The sequence below is a fragment of the Larimichthys crocea genome, chromosome I (assembly GCF_000972845.2).
Source record: "Larimichthys crocea isolate SSNF chromosome I, L_crocea_2.0, whole genome shotgun sequence".
NCBI classification, from domain to species: Eukaryota; Metazoa; Chordata; class Actinopteri; family Sciaenidae; genus Larimichthys; species Larimichthys crocea.
The window spans coordinates 20,418,462-20,441,548 of NC_040011.1; the positions used below are offsets into that span (position 1 = coordinate 20,418,462).

At 41.7% G+C, this 23,087-nt stretch overlaps 1 protein-coding gene across 1 annotated transcript; it reads right to left on the reverse strand.

Annotated features, from left to right (window-relative positions):
• Positions 1–5,195: 5,195 nt before the first annotated feature.
• Positions 5,196–20,192, reverse strand: bnc1 (basonuclin zinc finger protein 1). Its single transcript, XM_010748537.3, has 5 exons — positions 19,959–20,192; positions 11,989–12,091; positions 10,630–10,865; positions 6,847–8,936; positions 5,196–6,413 (listed from the first exon to the last, which is right to left on the reverse strand). The coding sequence occupies exons 1-5, from the start codon at positions 19,971–19,973 to the stop codon at positions 5,603–5,605; spliced, it is 3,255 nt and encodes a 1,084-aa protein (XP_010746839.1). The 5' UTR covers positions 19,974–20,192; the 3' UTR covers positions 5,196–5,602.
• Between the last annotated feature and the right edge of the window lie 2,895 nt (positions 20,193–23,087).

A 23,087-nucleotide genomic window follows, 5' to 3' on the forward strand; every position in this document is an offset into this window, starting at 1 on the left:
TGTAATACGCAGACCCAGGTTACTCTGTACCAAGGGTCCACACAGCACACAGCATATGTGTACAAAATGGATGTAAAGGATTCCATGGTTGCTATACTTACTAAGATATCTGATCAAAAAGAAACACCTATAGCCTCTTCCAGACAGCTGCAGCCTCCACCTGCAGATTCAGTCTGAAACTAACCTTCAGCCATGAAGATCAAATATCTGAAACCCCTCCGGCTCCTGCAGGTGTGTGTTGGGGCAGTAGTACGGTGGGCTGAAGGAACAGGCAGTGATGCTGATGCAAGGCAGAACAGAGGGAGAGATGGGACATTTTTGCAGCTTAAATAGGCCGGCATATTTGGAAGGTGTGTTTTGGAAAAGGCATGCCGTGTGTCTATGCAGCTCGAGTTGTCTGACTGAACTAGCTTGTAGACACCACTCCATTTCAGCAGCAAAAATATTTCTTCAGTTTTGGAAGGTCCGTACAACCTTTTAGCTGGATTCAGCCACCACAACAATGCAGTTTGACGCAGCACTAACCAATTTCTTTAAACATTAAAAGCCAGTTTAAGACACATTATCTTTAAATGTTACAATACATAGTCATTTTACACAAGTTGTTGGCAAGTATTTCATCTAATGAGCATCCCTAAAGATGCCCTGCAGATCAGCTCCAGGCCCTCGTGACCCTGATAAGGATAGGCGGTTACAGAAAATGGATGGATGGATGGATGGATGGATGGATGGATGGATGGAGCAATCCTGAAGATGTGTTGGAAGGATTGTTGAAATACATGTGACTTGTTTTTGACACCAACAGGGGGCAGTGCAGGCCTGCAGAAAAGCAGATATTAGAGTGAGCAGAGGTCTGATTTTCAGCAGCAGGGGGCAGGCTAGCTGCAGAGCAGCTGTGGTGAAGTTGGACCATAATTACATTTTAATTTGTATACACAGTTAATTTAAGGCTGCAGGGTATTAGCATGGGTACCAGGATAGCTGAGATTGTCAGTCAATGAAAATTTAATCTATAACATGAATATATTTGTCGCTCTTAATTGCATAAAGCTTCACTGCTTAAAGAATGCTGGATGTAATAAGTATGTGGAGGATAGTCATTCTTTTTCTTGGCAGGACATGTTGGGACATACAAATAGCTTTGATGAACATGTTACGCTCCAAACAATGAAAACGTGTATAACTAAAACTTTCACTTGTGCCCGTCTCCTCTCTCCTCCTGCCCCCTCCCTCTTTCCCTCTGTTTTTACTCCTCTGCACCTCCACCTCCTGTTCTTCCTCTTCCCACCTCAGCCTGCAGAGTATTTGGAAGAACAAAAGTCATCTGCTGTCCATCTGGCTGCTGTGCCGGGCAGTAATACCCCCTCATATTCCTCCGCTTCCCAAGCACCCGTGGACAATCCATTCTCTCCACCCTTCTCTGCCTCCAGTTCTACTCCCCCCACTCCCCCGCTGGCCCTGATCCCCATCCCAGGACCGAGAGGTAGGATCCGGTGTCAGTGCCCCAGAAAGACCCTTCTCTCTGGAACATGTGGGGAATCATCAGCAGTGTTGTCCAGAGCGTTCACTGATTCTCACAGTAGCGTACACGTATCCATTGCTTCCCAGGTGCTGGCTAAGGGCAAATCTAACTTTCAAGAAAGAAATCAGCTGATGTATTCACAATTATTATAGATCATTACAGTTTCTGAGAGTTTGAGTCATTTGTCGTATTTGACTGTTGTTTTTTATTTTTATCAGTGATGATGCTACTGTACACATGTAAGTAATACTGTAGGCTACCTGAGATCTGGGATCACAGTTACATTTGGTTTATATTAATAATGGATCAAATGTACCACGTGTTGTTTAATATTTGCTATATATCACCCACCTGTGTGTTTCCCCTCTAGCTCTACATGGTTCTTTACCCTCCTTGAGTCCATTATTCTGGTTCTACAGTCTGCCATCTCAGTGTTTGGTTCTTTGAGTCTCACCACTCTCATCAACCATGTTTCAGGAAGCCGTTTTCAGAGGAAAAACCACAGTATGCTACCTCCTCAGTACAAACAGCATACATAAGCAGCTAATGGCCAGCTGATGAACATAGTGGAACATTTTCAGCTGAAGAGCCAGATGTTCTCACAGTTCTCACAGAGATGGTGGAGACCAAAAACAAACCAAAACCAGCAACAGCTGTAAGCTAGCTACCAGTGTACAGTCTACGCATGCACAAGCTAATGGCTTAATCTCAGTTACTACCTGATCTCTGATCATACACATTTGAGATGAATGCAAATGTTTTGGTTGAAGCATTTTCAATTCAAGTCTTTGCCTCAGTTTGTGCTGCAAGGCTAATTTATGTCTACTCCATCCGGGTCATTTCTTTTCTATCCAGACTGGTCACCTCAACACACACACAGAAAAGAAGAGCTGGCAAATAGATGTCTCTGTATCATTTAATGCATTTCCTTCCTGTCACTGTTCAAAATCTGTCCTAAACACTGCAGGTGTATTTCAGTAACTGTTGTAAGAGAGGCTCCTCAATATGTTCCATATTTGCTACTGAACATTACCCATGAAAGCGGTTCACTGCTTTGTAAAAATAGCCATAACGATGCAAGTTGTTCCAGATACAGCTCTGTGGAGGAAGCTGAGCAAGTGCTCCACCTCTACAGATCAACCAGGTTCTCTGCTGAATATTGTCGCCTACATGCAGCACACAGGAGGGACTGAAATAACCCATTGTGCCCTCTCTGAGTGGTACTAGATATCTGCAACGTGCCAGAGAAAAAGGATGGGGGCCACTTGTCAGAACTGGATTTTTCAGCTCCTAAGTGATGAGGAACAGCTCTGCAGGCTCACTAATGTACAGTAAATGTGATGGGTGGGTTGAATTGTTGAGTTATGCAAGGCTTTCAGCCCTCTGTAATAGTGCAATACTTTGGCATGTTGCGTAAGAGATTTGTCCTCCTCGCTTTTTCAATGTGGGCCCAACGATACTTCCACTGTCCCTGGTCCATTTCTATCCATGCCCTTTAACTTTGCATAGCAGTATTACATCGATTAATTCACCTCTTCAATAACAGTGAGAGCTTTTTTCGGGTAGTGTAGTGTATGCCATTTTGCTGCAATGCAAATTTTTAGTCACTGCTGAATGTGGCCACCATCTCCATGGCTCTTCCATTTTATCATGCCGAAAGAAAGGATCACAAAAAAAATCAAAATATTATCAAAACACTATTAATAAAGTTCAAACAAAATATCCTTTCCCTGAATGTTTTTCACTGCCTGTACGCATTTAGACACTAGTGTTCATTTCTGTGTCTCACTGTATTTGTGTCTGTTTTGTTTGCTTGTCTAGTCATGGTTGTGTTGCAGTGAAGGGGTCGAGCTGAAGTTGACCCAAATGTGGACCACACCCCCAAGATAACGTCTGAAAAGTCCAGCTTAATGAGCCAACTCAGTAACTATTGAGTTGGACTATCAGCATACATGTTGGTGCATTAAAATTAGGCAAAAAAAAGGCAGGTCACTCCAAGGAGTTGTGAATTTTCTGCAAACATGCAGATTTATGCTAGAACTATCTCATTACATTTATTTTAAAGGGTAATTTATACTCAAATTAAAATAATCTTCTTTTCAACACATACCAGTTTTCATATGGACTCTTTCTTCAGTAGAAAAAAGTTCAATTCTGCTCAAATGAGAATCCATTTTGAATGACTTGTTAACGAATATGTTATATTCTGCAGTGAAGCCTGCATGTTATCCTCCCAACTGCCCATTGCTTTCTGTCTGTTAGAGGCTCATCAGCGTTGCTCCGCCTAACACTGAGTATTACAAGACCCTCAGGGAGTCAGCCTGGATCAGATGATACTGCTGCGGAGATGAGCAAGGCAACAAGAACACTTGTAAACGCTCCTCTTTAAAGCCTGTGCTTGTGTATGTGAGCACATTACAATGTATCAACATATTTCAAACATATACCTACGTACAAGTGTGTGTGTGTGTGTGCGCACAAAGTGCTTCTTTTTTAATGGATAGAAAACTGAATGGAATGAGGCTCGCAAACATATGGCTTTTTATTTAATTGGAATGAATATTGTAACATTAAATCAAAGGAAACATGAAACCTGTCAACATACTGCATGTTGGTTTTTGCTCCTTTTTTAACAAATCCAAGCAACAAACAAACTGGATCTTAAATCTGGCCCATTGCATTTAAATACAGAATTAAAAAATACACAGAATACAGAGCAAAACCAGAACAGCAAACCATGGTGAAAAAAACAAACGTATAACACAATGTTCTTATTCATTAATTTTTGAAAAAAAAAGAAAAAAAAGATTGATGTGAGTGGTGTAGTTAACCTGTTTTATACAGTATATTTTTTTGGTTTCTTTCAGATAACAAATTACTCTATTCACAGAATATACAGTTCAATAAACATTTTGTTTAGCAGTTCTTTTTTAGGCTGTGTCATGTGTGGGGCCATTATTGGAAATTGCATTTTTTTAAATTATTATTTCTCAGTGTTTGACTCATTCACAGTACATGCTTCTAGCCTCCAGACACAGCATTCTTTCCTGCCGTTTGTCCAGTCAGTCAGGATACTGCAAGCAATCACACAAACGATACAAGAGCAATGCCTTAATCAAGTCTAGTCCCATAAGCAGATTTCTTTACAAAAACACTGCCATAATGAGGATTTTTTTTCCAATCAGTCAAAATTATTATATATATATTTTTAGTATTATTATTTTTTTTAACCTTTTTTTTTTTTTTTTTTACAACAGAGCCCACATGCATACCCATCATACTGTATGAAGGGGTTTCTATACACGCCTGTGGACTGAAAAAAATCTTTGGTCAACATTAGCAGTATTCAACAACCAGAACAGTAAAGACAGATCATATAACACCATACAGTAACTTATTGATCAAGTTCACAACACTATAGCTTTTCAACAAAGATGTTTTTTTAAGACCACTGTCCAAATGAATGAAAAGACACATGTAGAGGTTACTTCACTACTGCTTTTGATCAATACATTATCCAAAGTTTCACAGGAAAAATGTGGACATCTGACAACAGAAAGCACCAGAAAAAAATCACTGGCATGATACAGTTTCATGGCTCAACTTTTACTTGGACAACAAAATGGGAAAATTCAGTTCATATAAATGAAATGTTTTAAGGACTAAATTGGGCTGTAAGGCAAACCAATACAAACAAATCAGTACCGCTTAATAACAGATTGAGATCAATGCTGATTAAGAACGCTCAATCAATGCTGACTGATGACTGACAGGTGTATGTTTTATTTGCTCTTTACATGTTGATGTTGTGTCACAGAAAGATGCATGTAAATGCATTTTTTTGTGTTGCATCTGTTCCAAAAAAAAAGTAGTATTTGTCACAATGGATGAACTCATGATTGTAATTTTTGTTCTCTTTTTTTCCCAAAATATGACAACAGGATGGATGACAATATGGAATTATAAAAGTGCTAATTGGTGTGCCTTCTTTAGGTGCCCACAAACAAAACAACAACAACAACAACAACAACAACAAAAAGACAATTAGAAATCAGTCATGTTGGCATAAAGTTCAAATCCCTACTCCTGGTCTATTACAGGACCTGAGCTGACAGCAAGGTTCCTGTGAAGGTTTGGGTTTTGGCTGTGCCTGTTTCTGCTTCGCACAGAGGAGAAGGATGTATCGCAGCCTGGGACTTTACACTTGTGGAGCAGTCGAAGATGCACAGTCTTGTAATGGGCTCTGAATGTGCCCTTGTTGCTGTAGACCTTTTGGCAGACGTGGCAGGTTATTGGAGATCCACTGCCACTGCCCTGAAGCCCAACTTGTCCTCCCCCGATGCAGCCCAGGGTCCTCTCTCCCCCAGGTGGTAACTCCTCACCTCCAGGCCTCCCCACACTAATCCCATCACAGCTTTCATCACTGTCCTCCATGGGGAGCACCTCCTCATCCTCTTCAATCCCTTCTCCTTCCTCACTACCGGCTCCATCTGAGTCCCAAGAAGATCGAGCACTGCCATTGCCATGAGGTGGTGCAGAGGAAGAGGTGCTCAGGTCTAGGACTGCCCCATCATCCCCACTTCCACCAATTTCTCTGCCTATTCCTAATCCCTCCATCTCTCCTAAAGGGGATGCCTCAGCACTGTATGATGCAGTAGACATTTTGCTCATAGGGAAGACCAGGCCCATACGGTTGTGTCCGCGGAAGATGACAGAGGTCTGGCTACTTGGGTCTCGATGGAGCAGATCTCTGTCCCGCTGGTCTTGGCAGTAGTCTAGGCCAACAGAGTCTCTGTCTCTAGAGTGGGATGAGGACGTGTAGAGGGTGTTCGCTATGCTGAATGAGTCTTTGGTCAGAAGCTTGTGGTGAAGGTTCAAATTGGCACTGTGTCTGTAAGTAAAAGAAAAATACATAAAAATATAATTAATTTTATAATACACTACATGGTGAATGTCTTAAAGTACCACGAAATACATTTTATTGCCACATGCAAGAATCCTTCCTTTTAGACATGCTTAATACTACATTTAGGGTCACATGTGCAGACTGCTCATATTCTCTGAGTACAGTTTTAATATATTTTTGGCTGCATGTGGCCACCATGTAGTCTGAGTTTAAGACTCTGCCCTTTCTATGTTAACCAAACCAGAGCAGCTGATTTCTGTTCCTCTTCCCTTTCATGTTTAAGAGGCACATGGTTGAGAACCAATGATCTGATGCTTTATTTCTGATATACAGGCTTATATACAGCCTTAGTGTTGTGATCTGTCAGCAATCCTAACAGCCTGCACTGGAAGATTAACAAAATATGACTTCTTCTCACCTGTCTCGACTCCTGCGGGAGGGGAAGGCAGCATTGCAGCCATCCACTGTGCACATGTGCATCTCCTTCAGATGGACATTTTGGTAGTGCATCTTGACACTGTAGGGGTTCTTAAAGGTCTTACTGCAAATCTCACAGTGGTGTGGCAGGTCAGCGTTGGGGTCGAGCTGAGACAAACCTGAGTCACCATGGTCGTCTACGCAGCCATCGGATCCATCCCTATCATGGTCTGTGAGCTGGGGAGCTGCCCCGTTAGTGAGCCTGTGCTCACCCTCATCCCACCTGAGCTCTGTAATCTTGTCAGATGCATGCAGAGAGTTTGCATGCTCCCTGTCCTCTCTTTCTTCATTGCCACTGGGTTCCTGACTAAGTAAGTTGTTGTCACAGTGACTCTCATTCAGTCTATTGTCAAAAATGGGGGATGCACAGGCGATGACCCCTGTTTCAGCTTGCCTTGGTCCATCATCTTTGTCCTCTCTCTCTGTAATCTGTCTACTTATGGTTTGGTCCGACAGATGCTTGGCACCCACCCTTTCCTTCTCATCACCAGTGTAAGCATCTCTTGCATCCTTCTCCTCCCCAGCTTGTCTGGCACACATGTGCCCATCTGCTCGACTACCTCGGCTATCATACTCTTCCTTGTCCCTGCTCTGTAAAGGAATCTCATCTTCAGAGCTGCTGTCCTTATCCATCTGTTCATCTTGCTCCACCACCTCCTTCTCTATCTTTATTGGCATGCTTGACTTCCGAGACTTTTTCTTTGGTATAGGGTCTGTCATGTAGGGTTCAGGGGCTGTGATGGGTTTGACAGGTACAGAGGAGGACAACAGAGGAAGGGAGGGTAGTGTTCCTGGGGTATTTGCAAGCTCTGCTGGGGTTACCAGGCTGCGGTAGAATGGCAGAACTGGCTGGACTGTTTTTAAATTGGGGAAGAGGATGCCACTCTGGCCCATGTTTGGAAATGAGCTGTTGTGCAGTTTGGAGCTAGTGTCCACATGGCTCACCATGTAGCTGGGCACTGATTTATGGCTTTCTGTAGTGCAGACTGAGATAGGGCTTCCATATTCAGACCTCTTCTCTCCTTGAGAGTTCTCATCAGCAGACAAGCTACCACGCAGGTCTTTGTCTCTGTTGTTACGGTTCATGGGCATATGTAACCGTGGGTTTGGGTTGGCACTGTGGCGATTGCGACTACGCAATGAGCTGAAGACCATGTTGCAGCCTTCGATTGTACACTTGTGCTTAATCTTCAGGTGCACTGCATTGTAATGGATTTTCAGTGTGCCTTTGTCGTAGAATGTCTTCTCACAGGCATTGCAAAATACTCGACCCTTCTTTAGAGAGCCCCCACCACCACCTCCTGAGACCCCTCCACTGCTGCTCCCATTCCTTTCCAGGGAGCGCAATTTGCCCTCAGGTGACATCTGTGTTACATCAGAGCTCATGGAGGGTGTGCATGGTGTAGAGGGTCCATCCGAATAGTTGTCACTAGTGGAGAAGTCCTCTGCCTCAACCTTTGTGGTGGTGGAGAGGCTGTCCATTGGCTGGTCTCCACTTTGGTCATGATCAGCAGTGAATAAGACAGAGGTGGAACTTAGCAAACTGCTCTGTGGAGGGTGTGAAAGAGATATGGGGTTTTCCCTCCCCAAACCGTCCTGCCCTTGATCATCTCGTCTCTGACTCTGTTGCTCCATTGATCCACGACATGGCTGCTGGTGTTGCTGCTGCAGTGCCCCTGTTGGTGTGCCCAGAAATGGTGCAGGAACAGAGCCTAACAGCTGGAATGGAAGCATGAAAGCCATGCTGTTGATAAAGTTCTCAAAGTGGTGCATGCTGTTGCCGCTCAGCTTATCAACTTTGGATGTAGAGAGATTGGCAGCAGTACGTGGGGTGTTGCGCTCAATGAAAGTGCGGATATCTGAGTTGGTGCGGGTGCTGGGAACCAATACCGCCTGGCCCTCCTTGTCCTGCAGAGCCATTAGCTCCACTATAGACTTTGTCTCACCGAAACGCAGGAACTGCTGCAGTGTGGCAATCTCTTCCTCAAATGTCATGATGGCCCACCTGTCCAACACCTTCCCTGCTACATCCTGCAGAAATGGGAGGGCAGGACAAGACAGCAGCAGGAAAGAGGAGATGGCAAGGGTTGAAATGGGATGGGAAGGAGAGGGAAAGTGAAAAAAGAGAAAGAGCAATTTCATCATTAGCATTATAAGTGTCTGTAGGTTGCTCATACATATTCACAGAGTGGGTTACATGACACACCCTATAAATCAGACTGGCAGGGCAGCTAAATAAAGGAATCAGATGAAGTGTTAATACAAGTGGGCAGTGCAGAACCCTGAGAACCCTCATTACACAGACACACAGTGTTTCATCTTGCAGGTCATTTCTCTTCATTTAGATCATGTGGATTCGCTCTGCATCAGCAGGAGCAGACAGAGAACACACACATACACTCACACACACTCACACACACACACACACACACACACACATACACTCACATACACTCACACACACACACACACACACACACACACACACACACAAGCATACAAACAGACACAAGCACTCATATACACATATATATAGACACAAGTAAGGGAGGGTTGATCAGAAGGCGGCTCACATTGATCAAGCGGGTCCTCTCTCCCTTAGCCCAGCAGTAATCACATGTGAGTTTGGGCGTCTTTGAAAGTGAGGAGCGGCTTCATGCCGTAACCGTGATGAATATTTCATCACAGAGCATTCATTGGGCGCCTGTCGAGGATTCTGACTCTACGTTCGCCATTAGATGAGCTAACAAGAATTAAACGCAACCCAACTTGAATACTTGATGATGTACTAATCGGAGTGAGAACTCGTGTTGACATAGTGCCTGCACCCCAGGCCTCGGCCGGCTTGGCTCCAGTTTAAGAGGAAAGCTGAAGCAAAAGACAATATTTACAAATCTACCAGGCACAGTTTGGAGACCTCCCTGAGCTGGTGGTTTTGGCAGCAACAAGCAGGGTGCATCAGCAGGATACCAAGAGAGTTCATGACATTGGTCGCTACATCACATCCCAATCTGTCCTGTCCTCAGCAATGCTTTCCTGACCCATCTTCTCCCCCGTCTTTCTCAGAAATGAGACAGTCTCTGTCTCCATGTCCTCTTGTTCACTCATAGTGTGTATTTTTAGGGTCTCAGGGGGTCCAGGGTCTGGTTTTTGAGGATTGCCTAACAATCAAACGAATAATACTACACACCATGTTGGAATTGTTAATATATTTATCATTTATAATTTGCTTTCCTTTCAAGAATCAGATCAGAAGATTGACATTACTCTGTGTGTGAAGTGTATTAAACTAGTTTAGCATAAAAACTGGAGGCAGAGGGAAAACAGCTAACCTGGCTGGCTAACCTGTCCGCAGTTCAAAAACAGGCTAAGTGTATTACATGATGTACTTAAAATTGTGTAAAATCTGTGATAGTCAGTGGAGTAGTGCTGGTTGCGTCAGTGCACAGTAATTGCACCCAAATAGTTACAACACATAGCTTTTTTTTAAAACTTTCAACAGAGCCAGGTCTTCCTGTCTTTATATGAAGCTTGGCTAACCACGTTTTGACTCCAGCCCTGTACTTAGACCTGATGTGGATATTGGTCTTCTCATCTTCCAGAAATAAATCAAATGAACTATTTCTGTAAATCAGCAAATAGTTTTGTACTGAAAACCACACATACACACACACACACACACACACACACACACACACACACAGTCTTCCTGTTCATTGCTCACCTGGAGCACGTATCCTCGTATATAGTCCTGCAGTGTCCAGTCAAGTGCGTTGAGGATCTGGATAACCTCCTCCTGCTTGAGGACAGAGAAGAGGCGGTCCAGGAGGATCTTGAGGCGGATTGGGATGGCTTGGGTGCCGTACAGCATCAGGCTGCAGATATCAAACACTACGTTGGAGTGCACAATCTCCACCTGGCTGCTCTGGTACATGTGATGCACCTTCAGTTTACTCAGGGCTAGAATACAAACATCAGATTATACTGGATTAAATTTAGAACACAAGGAACAAGAAAAAATATTTTAAAAAACTATCTGGGGGTAAATGAGTATATATAATTGTAGCACAGTTTATAAATGTATGCAAAGTAGACAACTAAATTATAGAAAATATAATATCGGACAAAACCAACATTTATATGTCAGTATTGTCAAACAACAATTATTAAAAATTCGTGTTTTATACAAAAATCACACTTTGTCTGTTTTCATGTTTGTTGGATGTTATTAATATCAGTTTAAAAATGGGAATACTGTATGACCAAATAATAAAATGAAACAATATTTGAAAAAAACAAAATATACTTTAGTTATGCTTATACTGCTACGACAATAAAATACCTCTAACATAAAACAGCCATTTGTAAGGGTGAATGTATTATTATTATTCCCATTGATGGTCTTTGCTCAGTATGTGCCTAAACTATGACACAGTAGGTCAACTACGTGTCACAATAAATGTGACAGTGATAGAATTATTTTGAAATACTGCACGGAGCTACTAAAGGTTCAAATCACCCCCCAAAATGTTTCTGCTGAAGTCTATGCATACAAGATTTTATATTATAGAGAATATCTCTCTGTGTTTTCTGTCAGCACAGTATGATGGAGGTGAATGGACTTTATTTTATGGTGCTCATTATACTGAAACATTACATTACAAAATCAGTAGCATAGACTTTGAATCCGATGACATGATGATGATGGAGCTGGTAAAATAAAAATGGAAAAAAGGACCTCAGCGTTTTGTTTAACCAGAGATTAAAAAGTATGTTTGGAAAAACACATGTAGTGACTTCTTGACTGTGAATCAATCCAACAGCAACCAATCAAATTGCACGAGAAAGCAGACCATCAGAGAGACACAAAAAGAAATCAGATCATCAAATTCTGATGATGTTGACTGGTTGCGGTTGCATAATGACATGTTAAATGCTGGACTCAAAGTTTAGGACTTAATGATGTGAGATGTAACCAACTCACAAAAACAATAGTTCGATAAGAATATCTTAGAAGAACTGTAGGGGAATAAAAACAAAAACAAAAATATCTGCATGCCTAAATAGTGCAGTGGTCTCTTACCGTGTGCTACCCAGCCATGCTTGCAGTTTTCACATTGCCTCCTTTTCAGTTTTCCAGGTTTGAAGCTGTCACAGTTACAGTTCACCAAAGTGCAGCAGATAGCCTGTTAAAACAAAATTTTTTAAATTTATTTTTTTAATGAAAATGTTTTTACAACACACAGCACCACTGTATCTGTTTTTGCATCTGTTTTCCATATATTTCAAGTGCTCATATTTCTTTATATCCAGGAATGCAGCATAATAGCAGTAATGCAAATAAGCTCTATCATCTCATCCTGTAGCTGTGCAGTCAAAGAACAAAGTGTTGTGCGTGGCTGTAGCAGTGCTTCTCCAACACAGCTACATGAAAAATGTACAACTGTCAAGTTGCCTACGGAAACTGAAAGAAATATCATGATTGCCTTAAGTAATTTTGTTCTCCTTTTGTGCATCACTCATTGCCTGGTTTTCCCTGTGAGAGCAGTTTGTGTGTGTGTACATGCAAGTGTGTGTCAGTATTGCTGCAGGGCAGGTCCTCTCTACAATAGCGAAAGGCCTCGGACACACCTGGACCACCAAAACCATCTCAACCAATCAATGCCTAAGGCACACACACACACACACACACACACACACACACACACACACACACACAGGTCAGAGGACCCTGTCCATTAGCTCATCTGCTAGTGGGTACTATCTTTTCAGTACAAACACACAGAAAAGCAGAGTAGGTGGACCAACACAAAGATTCAGAGTGAGGAGTAAATCGCTGTAATGAAGTTTTCTGGGTAGCTGCTGACTTGGCAGCGACTCCAGCGTGCTGATACGCTAAAAATGACTCTGCCTCCCCTCTGTCCCACAAAAAAAAAAAAAAAAAAAATCATTTATACACCAGGTTACACACCACGAAGTGGAGACAAAGCATCATCACATTTCTGATCAAAGGCAGTGTTGTTCGTACTACATGCAGAAAACCTTGGAGTGGCTGCGCTACGCCACCTCTCTCCCTCTGCATCTATAATGCATGATCAGTGGGGTTTTAGTATACATGAGCGGAGTGCTTAGCTCCTTGCTGGAGCTCACTCCCTCATCAGCGAGTGGAGAAGGAGGAAAAGTGTGGGTGGGTGGGTGGATGGGGGGCTGCCTCCTCCTCATTTAGTCAGTCACTTGGTTCTGCGCTCGAGGCTGGGCTTGTCCTTGAAATCTGGGATCATATTATTTCACCTTACAATAACCTCTCATCATTAGAACGGATAAATTGACCCGAGATGAAGGTTGTGGCAGGAGTGACATCTGTTTGCTTTGCTTTTCTCTCTATCGCCCCTCTCTGTTGGGTTATTATCTCCGGCTGGCCATGCTCAGCCTCGTCCGGACAGCGGTGAGGTGTAAAAACCCCTTTGCTCATCTCTCAGCAACATAATCCCATCATTACAGAGGACCAAGAACCAACATGGCCCAATTAAGCTAATCCCACTCCACTGTGGGCGCACACACACCTCCTGCTGCTACTCTCCCTAATATACATCTCAATCAGGTGCCCCTGCTCACTCACCAGCCTGTAAAACACACACACATACACACACACATTCCAATGAACGGTATGCTCCAGGTTGTTTATCTTAATTAGGGATTCATTTCATGCATTTCTGAGAAGAAGAAGAAGAAGAAGAAGAAGAAGAAGAAGAAGAAACATGGCAGAGCAGTATAGGCTAACACAACAGTGGTTCTTGGTGACTGAGCCCCCCCTCCCAACTTCTATTGTCACAACAAAGCCTTGGCTGTTCGCATGCATCAGTGAAGTTGATGACAAGAAGACTAATTGCACAGAATCATGCAGTTGGGTTAGTGTTTTTTATACCAAAGGGTTCTTTATATCAGTGATGTAGAACAATGTAGCCACACATCACCCGCACCACGTCTACACACACACGCACACACACACACACACACACACACCTTTGAATACATGCATGTTTCTGATTAGCATTTTGAGTGTGTTGTCGAATAAATGATACATTGAGATTTATTTGTGGGAAATGTATTTATTGATTTGATTTAAATGTCTGCACAGCACAGTTAGTGCACCTTGCATTCAGCATTCTGAAGATCTCACTGCTTGTACAGTGAGTTTGCAGGAGCAACTGAAGGCAACAAGATGAGCTTCAACATTTTCATGAACTTCTCACATCTGTCAGTGTTCATTCTTAACCTGACAAAGAAAATGCCATCCTACGGTCCAATTTCCAAACTTTCAACCACATCTCAGAGTTTTGAACATTTTAGAGTAGTCTTTAGTAGTCTGATAAAGACTATGAGATGTAACAAACAAAAACAAAACACGTTTGGGAATTTCACAGGATATAAATACATCTCAAACACATCTATCTGAATCTCTATAGTTTCTCTGTGTGTATGAATTTGTGTGCTCTGGTAGCACCATGTCTGCTAATCATTTGAGTTCTCGCTTTAATGTGAAAGCATGTTCACTTTCCTTGTGCGTGTCTTGATTCTGCCAACAGGCCTCAGTCCATCTGTGTCTATTTGTTGCAGTTAAAGGCATCTTGGTTGAGAGACTGTACACTCTAAGGTTAGGCTGTGTAGGATGGAGAGATGGAGGCTATGGATGGAGGTTAAAAAGGGAGAGGTGAGGTTAAGAAAAAAGAAAACAGTAAGGTATGGAAAAGGTAGGGACAGCATAAAAACAGTGTCTGCAGATCACCAACATACACCGTGTGCATGTGTGTATAAAATAGCTTTCTATGCCAAGTGAAAACACACTCAGCAGTAACATCAGTGACACCAGTGATGTTCATATCAGATATGACCGTTGTCAGGTTAGCTTCTATATATTATTTCATATTAGAATGATTGACACTTTCATTGAATCATTAAAAATTTAATCAAACTGTTTGGTGACCTTTGGAGTGTATAGAGCGTATAGATGTAAAATATAAAAGCACAGTAAGTTTTCTAAGCCAGAAACAGAAAAAGCAGAAAACAAAAAGAAGCTATGTTCTGTCTAGTCAAAGTGGAACATCATCTTCATCCCACCACTGAGCTACAGCCATCACATCCTTCACACCAAACACACACACACACACACACACACACACACACACACACACACACACACACACACACACAAATAAATAAAATGAAATAGTCCTTTCTGGCTCTTAAAATAAAATCCTGCCATATGTCCGGAATATCCACGGAGCTTTAGAGACTCAGCAGAAGCGAACAGCTGCTTGGACAGAGACAGTTTGGGGATGGACAGGACTTGTTGGCCTAATGCAGTGGAAAACTAATCAATTAGTGGCAGCCAGGCACTAACTGCGACTCAATGGGGAAACAAACAGTGCTGGTGCCAAAGAGTGAATAACAACAGGGCCATCAGCAGCTCTGAGGAAGAAGGAGACTGACAGCCAAGAGAGAGCGGATCACATTTTACTAGCAGCCATTAATCAGTTAACAAGACGATTATGGCACAGAGGAAATAAATGAAGTGGAAGTTTCCTGATGGCAAATATACACGATCACTACATTTTATGACACTGAGATTCATTTAATGTTCAAATGAAACATCATGTTCTTATGAAAATATAATACAAAATTTCTGGATTTAACTTTTTACTAAGGCACAGCATGAAAAAGTTGTAACCTTGTTAATCATTGTTAATCTTAATGATTAATACATCATTTTTAATGTAATTAATACTATTAGTTATTAATTATAAAGACATTTATAAAAAAAAATTGGTTGGTGTGTTTACTTTCTCCAAACCGGGCGTCACAAAATTCTTTCAGATGAATGTTTGTAATGGATCAATAAAACATTCATAAATCATAAGCTATAGTTTATCAACCGTGTGGACGGGGTGTGTATCAGAAAATTAGTGCAGCTGATTATTCAAACAGTTAATTACTAAGGTTATTCAAGAAAGAAAGAAAGAAAGAAAGAAAGAAAGAAAGAAAGAAAGAAAGAAAATGCTGTTTTTTTATCTATCTCATTGTTGAATTCATATTTTTGGATTTTGGGAGCAAAACATTTTCAATGCAAACCTGGGGATCCATGAAGAACATTTCTTTTGTTTTTTTTGGACTTTTTATTGACCAAATAAATTAATTGTAAAAACATTCAACAGATTAATCTCTAATGACAATAACCATTTCACAAAAAGTGAAGAGCTTTTAAATGTGCAGGAAATATTTCAGTCATTAAACTAATTTAAAGGAAATTACAAACAATACGGCAATTAAAAAAAAACAACTGAACAACTAACAATCTGCATATTTTAAAATATTAATAATACAGTTCCGTTTTTTTTAAATATAGACTAATGTATATCTAAATAAAAGTCTACTACAAAAACATCTGCGGCACAGTCAAAACCTGAACATTCCCACACACACACACACACACACACACTGAGGAAATAAATATCTTATCCCAGCCAGAACACACAGAAAACACTAAGGAATTTAGTGGGAGGACAGTGTTCCTGGTACCACTTAGACATCCTGCTCATAACGCCGACTTCCACCAATAAAACCACCTCAGCACCAAAACGCGCGCGTGTGTGTGTGTGTGTGTGTGTGTGTGTGTGTGTGTGTGTGTGTGTGGAAGGAAAGAATACAGTCTCATGAATAAATCAAGCCTTGGACCAAGTTGTGTGTGTGACAGCGAGGTAGTAAAATGTTAATTGATGACAAGTGTTAGTTAATGTGAGGTTACGATACATGAGCTGCACAGCAGGCAACATGATCCTGCTCAGCTCATGAGTTAATGTCACTCCGCTTGGAAAGAGGAATCACTTTAACACACAGCACCAGATAAAATCCACTCACTTGTGATATTTTCTGAAATGATTCCATTAAATTTGACATGAAATATTTCATTTTTAGATATAAATTCTCAGCTGCAACGCCATCCAGCCTGTGCTTCATTTAACAGCTTCCTTTAAAGTAAAGTCCATGAGTAATAGCTTTTAAAATACACTTGAATAAAATAAAAAAATAAATAAAACACACACACACAAGAGTTCCTTTTAACACCACCACACTGGACCTGAAAAGAAGAAGACAAACCCAGGAAAAGCCTGAGCGAGTGCAAGTAGTGACAGGCTGCGTTTGAGCCTATTAAGAGTCCATACAGCCCAAAGACAGCGTGAAAAACTCATTATTTCATACTCATCCAGCAGTCAATCATGAGCAACCACACACACATAAACACACTACATGTTTCAACACTAAAACAGACAAAAAGGGAGCCAACTTTACCTGGATATCCATGAGAAAATGGCTGGCTTCTTTAAAGAAAAAAGAAAAAAATATTTAAAAAGACAATGAGAGAGGAGGGGGAGGTGGGAGTGAGCCAAAGTTTGGTTGGCTTCCTGCTGTATGTGGCTCCCTGTTAGGAACTCAAAGGGAGTGTTTGGCTCACAGAGGGAGTAAATGAGGGGAACATGTTAGTACACTGAGTCTGAGAGAGTTTGGCTTCCAGCTACGCTCTGATTAATATCAGATCTCCCTCTCTCCTCGTCCGCCTCTTGACAATCTTGTCACATCTGGCTGACAAATCCTCACAAGCCTTTTGGTGGCAGCGAAGAGCAGGCGCATGGGGTGTATGGTGTGTGTGTGTGTGTGTGTGTGTGGGGTGTTAAGAGAATAGGTTGGGGCCTGGAGGGGCAGATCACAGCTCAAGGAGATGCTGAAGGGGGTAAAGGGCTGGAGCAGATACACCCAGCATGCCTCCTCCCAACGTCCCCCATCCTCTTTTGATTGACCATCATGAACTTAATGAAGCTGATGAGTTTGGTAGGCTGCAGTCACCACTGCTGATACACACACACACACACACACACACACACACACACAGATACACTCTGTAAAGATGATCAGGGGCCCAATGCATCATTTTGTTTACGTGTGTGTGTGTGTGTGTGTGTGTGTGTGTGTGTGTGTTGTGCCCCCGGGCCCTGCAGCACTAAAGAAGAACAGAGAGACACCCACAAACGGATGGAGGTAGAAAAAGGAAACAAAAGATAGAAGGAGTGATATAGCAGCAGGAATAAAGAGATAGGACATGAGTGTGTTAAAGGACAGCCACAGAGGGCCACACACACACACACACACACACACACACACACACACACAAAATAAATCTAAATCATTGTAATGGATTGCTGGAGTAATGGCCTCTCACCAGAAAATGAAAACGGCAACCTGTTAGAAGAACATTAAAAAAACACACCTGGAAAAATGATGACAGAGCTTGATCATAATTCTATGAATGTATTTGATTTTAGATTAAATATGTTTTATGATCCAGTTTTTATTCTTTTGATATTTGTGGAAAAAAAGAGGACTGATTTAACAAACAATGCCAAACTGATGCACTGATGTATTTCAGGTGCAATTTAAATCGTTTGGCATGAAAAATATAGTTAATCAACAGCTTCATCTATTTTACAAACTTTAAACTGCTGATGAAATATGACATAATAATAGCAATAATAGCAATCCATGAGATGGCTGACAAGAGTGATAATATCTAAGTTGACAAATTTCATTAAAAGAAGTGTGTAAAAAGTGAAATGTCTCAGATTTATGTGGTAAAACAATGAAGTCATAATAAAGGAAGTTATTGAATTTTTCAGTTAGATTAAATAAATAATAAAAAAAATCTTTTTATTTCACTTTGATCAGACAGCATGTGTTCATTCATCACACTCCAACTTCTGCTCTGACAAGCTGTAATCTAACAGAAACTAAACCTCAACTGTTTAGCACTGTTTACACACACACACACACACCACCACCACACAGACAGCTCAGCTAATTGTTACATTATGACTGCAACAAAACATTAGGCTGCTCTTAAATTACATTCCAATGGGCAATGGCCAGCGGCCAGGAGGCTACAGGAAGCTACAGGAGGCTACAGGAGGCCAGGCTGCTCTGTTTCCCAACTACACACAGACAGACAAACAGAGAGACGGCTGGATGGAGAACAGGTCCAGGTAAGATAGGTGGAAGCTCGTTCTCTCCTCTAATAAACAGAGGGACACTTTTGTTGCACACAAGAATAGAATGTAACTAAAATAAAACTGATGAATATAAAGTTCATTCAATGAATTATAATGAAACAAACGGCAGAGGGCAAAAGAAAAATACAAAATATAAGTGGAACTTGTCTGTGGTGGAGTCACTGTTATTGTTTATTGGGAGTTGTCTCTGGATTCTTGAAAAGCATGTAGGGACAATCTCTGTCCACACTGACTGGGGCAAAGACACTCTCATTTTGATTTCTCCATCAGTCACAGAACAATTTAAGAATGACGCAAAGTTATAGAAATGTCAGCCATTCGGAAAACTTTCAAGAAAACTGGTTTCAAAAAGTGTCAAAACCAAAAGCTGGAATCAGAAAATGGTTTGGAATTGTGTTCACTTTGATTCAGTTTAATATCAGAGAGTTCAGGGAACAGTTCACATTTAAACTTTTTAAGCCTTTTAGTTCAATAAAAATAATAGTTTGTAGAAACAAAAGATCAATCTCAAAAGTAAGGTATAAAAAAAGGATCACTTTCATGTAGTTCTGAAAAGTCTGATACATGACCAAAGTTTTGGCAAAACTATCAAAGAAATTTGCAATGATACCCGACTGTAAAGATCACTATGTGACAACTTGTACCAACAAATTCTAAAGAAAACAGAGATAAATTCAGCAAAACTCAAGTCTCAACTCAGTCAGCATGTTTCTGCTCATGTCTTGTCACACATAAAGTAGAGAACTGAACGCATGTGTACAAAATAGAAAACATCTGTATTTCTCCTAATCTGCACACATCAAAATAAAAGTCAACACTACCCCCGTCTGTCACTCCGATCTACATAAACTCCTTCCAGTTTGTCTTTGTCTGATTATGTGTGTGTGAGAAGAGCTGGAGCAGGCAGAGAATAGTAGTGAAAAGCCGTCTCTCTTACCTCAGCCATTGTCATTTAGTCGGATGTTTCCAAGGATACCGTGGAGTTTGCCATTCCCCGTGAGTCCCACAAAATGACTGGCTCCAACTCTCCTGTCTGCTCAAGTACTAATGCAAAAGAACCATCACACCCAGCAGCATCTCCTTCAACAACACGGACACACATGTACTCTGCTTCTCTGTCTTCTCTCTCTCTCTCTCTCTCTCTCTCTCTCGCTCTCTCTCTCTCTCTCTCTCTCTCTCTCTCACTCACTCACTCACCCACTCCCTCACAAACACACACACACAGCTCACTCATTCATCCCACTCACTGACGCACGACTCACTCCACAAAAAAGAGAAGTAGTCACTGTGCTTTTACTCTCACTGCACAGATGCACACACACAGACACACACACACACCTCCTGCTTTCTCTCCTCTAATGTTGCCGTGGACTGGCTCTAAACTACTCAAGATGTTCAGTGTGTGTGTGTGTGTGTGTGTGTGTGTGTTGAAACTGGGCACAGGGGACTGGAATGAGATCCTCCCACTCTGCATTCTCACCTCAGGAGCTGCCTGCTCCCTCCGTAGCCTGCACACACACACACTCTCGTGCACACATTGAGGTGTGCATGCTCTTTCATGCACGCACGCACACGCACACACACACACACACACACACACACACACACACACACACGCACACGCACACGCACATACTACTACCCCCTCAGAGTCACAGGGCAGTCCCCTCACAGCTGGCTGGAAGAGGGCATGACACTCATCTTTCACAGAGATTTGATCAAAAGGAATCACAAAGGCTGGAGGCTCTCCTAATGCAGTCAGGGGAGACTCTCCCTCCTTTCCCTTCTCTCTCTCCCTCTGTCTGAGTAATGCCCTAAATCAACGCTGCCCCTCTTGGTGCACACAGCCCAGTGTGTGTCTGGATTCACCTTAACACAGCCCTGTGAACAGCCTCCATAACAAGTTATGCCTTGTGCCGTCAGGAATGTGTCAGTGTCTGTGTTGAGCGTTTCTCGGGAGGAGGGGGACTTCACACATGACAAAAACGAAATCTGTGTTATCTTTAGGAATATGTGCACCTAAACAGTCTTTAGTACTGCCTAAAATGTCTGTGGCACTGAGCATTGAAAACTTTAAAGTATCAGAAGACAATTTGAGACAGATTCTGTGCCGATAAAAGCATTTGAAAGCCTGGATTATATCTGAAAACTTGCGGAAAGGGTTTACGTTTCTCAGAGTTTCATTGAAAACGGTCTGCTCAGGTATCAACATTTTTTTGTAGCTACAGTAACACATGTGGCATGTGAATGTAGAAAATACAGAGGACATGCTTCCTACTAAATCTATATTAAATAGGGTTTATGGTTATGGTTTTCCTCCCTCATACTTTACTCTTACTTTTCTGCTCCTGTGCATCCTCCTTCCTTCGTTCCTCTTTGTGGTGGAAAGTTTTGATGATTTTAGCCATTAGAGGCATTTGCTAATCCACAAATTACACGACAAGTTTAAACAAGTACAAATGGTCTGCTCTACCTGCAGCAGCTTGAGGGAGGAAGGCAGGGTGGGAGCTGTGGGGCCTGCCACCAGACACTTTAAAGGTTCAGTAAACAGAGCGCAAAATGGACTTCTTTAATTTACTCACACCATATTAATGGAGCACTCTGAAGAAATGCAGAGTTCAGTGCCTTGCTCAAAGGTATCTCAACTGAAGTGCTGTAGGGAGGGAAGAGCATTACTCCTCTGCTTTCCCCACCCACATTCTCCCAGAGAGAAGCTCAAGCTGACAACCCTCCAATCAGAAACATGCTTCTCTAACCTCTAGGCTAGCAACACCCCCTGACTTGACATTCAGAAATTTACCAAGCAGCCTTGCTAACTGATAAAAATGCAGCTAATGGCCCTTGAAGTTGGACATTAAAACTGCATTACTTTCCACAGGAGATCAAAGCTGTTCTTATTCGTGAAAAGCCCAAAATGTTATGAGGTTACATATACGGATAGGAGACATCCCGTCAAGGCATGTAACACAAGGTTGGAAAGCCCTACAGTCCCCTGAGGCCGTCCAAGCAAGCAGATCTGCTTACCGGCCTTGTATTTATTCCATACCTAGGGGATGCATACCAAACACAGCTCCAGAGCTGGCCTGGATTAGGTCTGCACTGCTTGTCAGATTGCTGCTCCCTGGGCTGAAGCACCACAGACGTATTTGCGCCCTGGGGGCTGAGCATAGAAGCTGCAACTAAAACCACAGCAAATAAACTCCATGTGCAGCAGAACAGGTCACACTGCCTACTTACATGTCTGTCATTAGCCTTCCTGCAGGGAAAAGCAAGAGGGGCTTGAGTACTTGAGCAGATGAGTAGCTTTGGGAGAGCATTACACTCTCTACACTTTCTTTCTTTATTTAAGTGTGCACTCACTCATTCTTGGTCAAATGATACATTTGACTGATTGAGCCTTTAGTTTAAATGTGTCATATCACCTGTGTGCATTCACTTGAACTGCTGTAACAACCCTAAAATCACCACAGTCACAATCACTCATAGTCGATTATTTTGAAGATAATTCTTTGATTGATAAATTTGGTTTATTAAATGTCAAACATGAAACATGGTCATCGAGGTGATGCCTTTAAAAGTCTTCAGTAGTATCACCAGCGACCAAGAAAAACAGCCGATCCTTACACTGCAGGAGAGCAAAGCAGAAAACATTTTTCCTTTTACTTTTATTAGCTTAACAAAAGCATTGCAGATGAATTCTCTATTCGATCAACTAATCAATGAATTGATTAATCATTTATTTAATAACTAATTTCATTACACAAGTGAATGAATTGAACTGAAACAAATTATTACAATTAAAAATAATCCATCCGTTATTAATTACAATCAAAGCTGTAACTTTGATTTTAGCTAACTTAACTAACTTTTTAACTACCTTTTTTTTTTTTTAACAAAACTGCCACTGCTGACGTCTGATTCATTCATGTCTGTTAGTACATTTTATTCATCTGATTATCAAAATAATCACACCTCCCTGACTACTGTATCAACCTGCTCCAACACATCCACACTACTTGTGCATGAATGTGTAGGTGTGTTTGTGGGTGTGTGTGTCGTCCAAGTG

Bases quoted from the DNA above. Each gene is read 5' to 3' on its own strand.
- bnc1 (XM_010748537.3), bottom strand. The intron at 10,866-11,988 runs GTAAGAGACCAC...TTTGTATTCTAG, and splicing joins GCATGGCTGGGTAGCACACG to CCCTGAGTAAACTGAAGGTG. The intron at 6,414-6,846 runs GTGAGAAGAAGT...TTTTACTTACAG, and splicing joins TCCCGCAGGAGTCGAGACAG to ACACAGTGCCAATTTGAACC.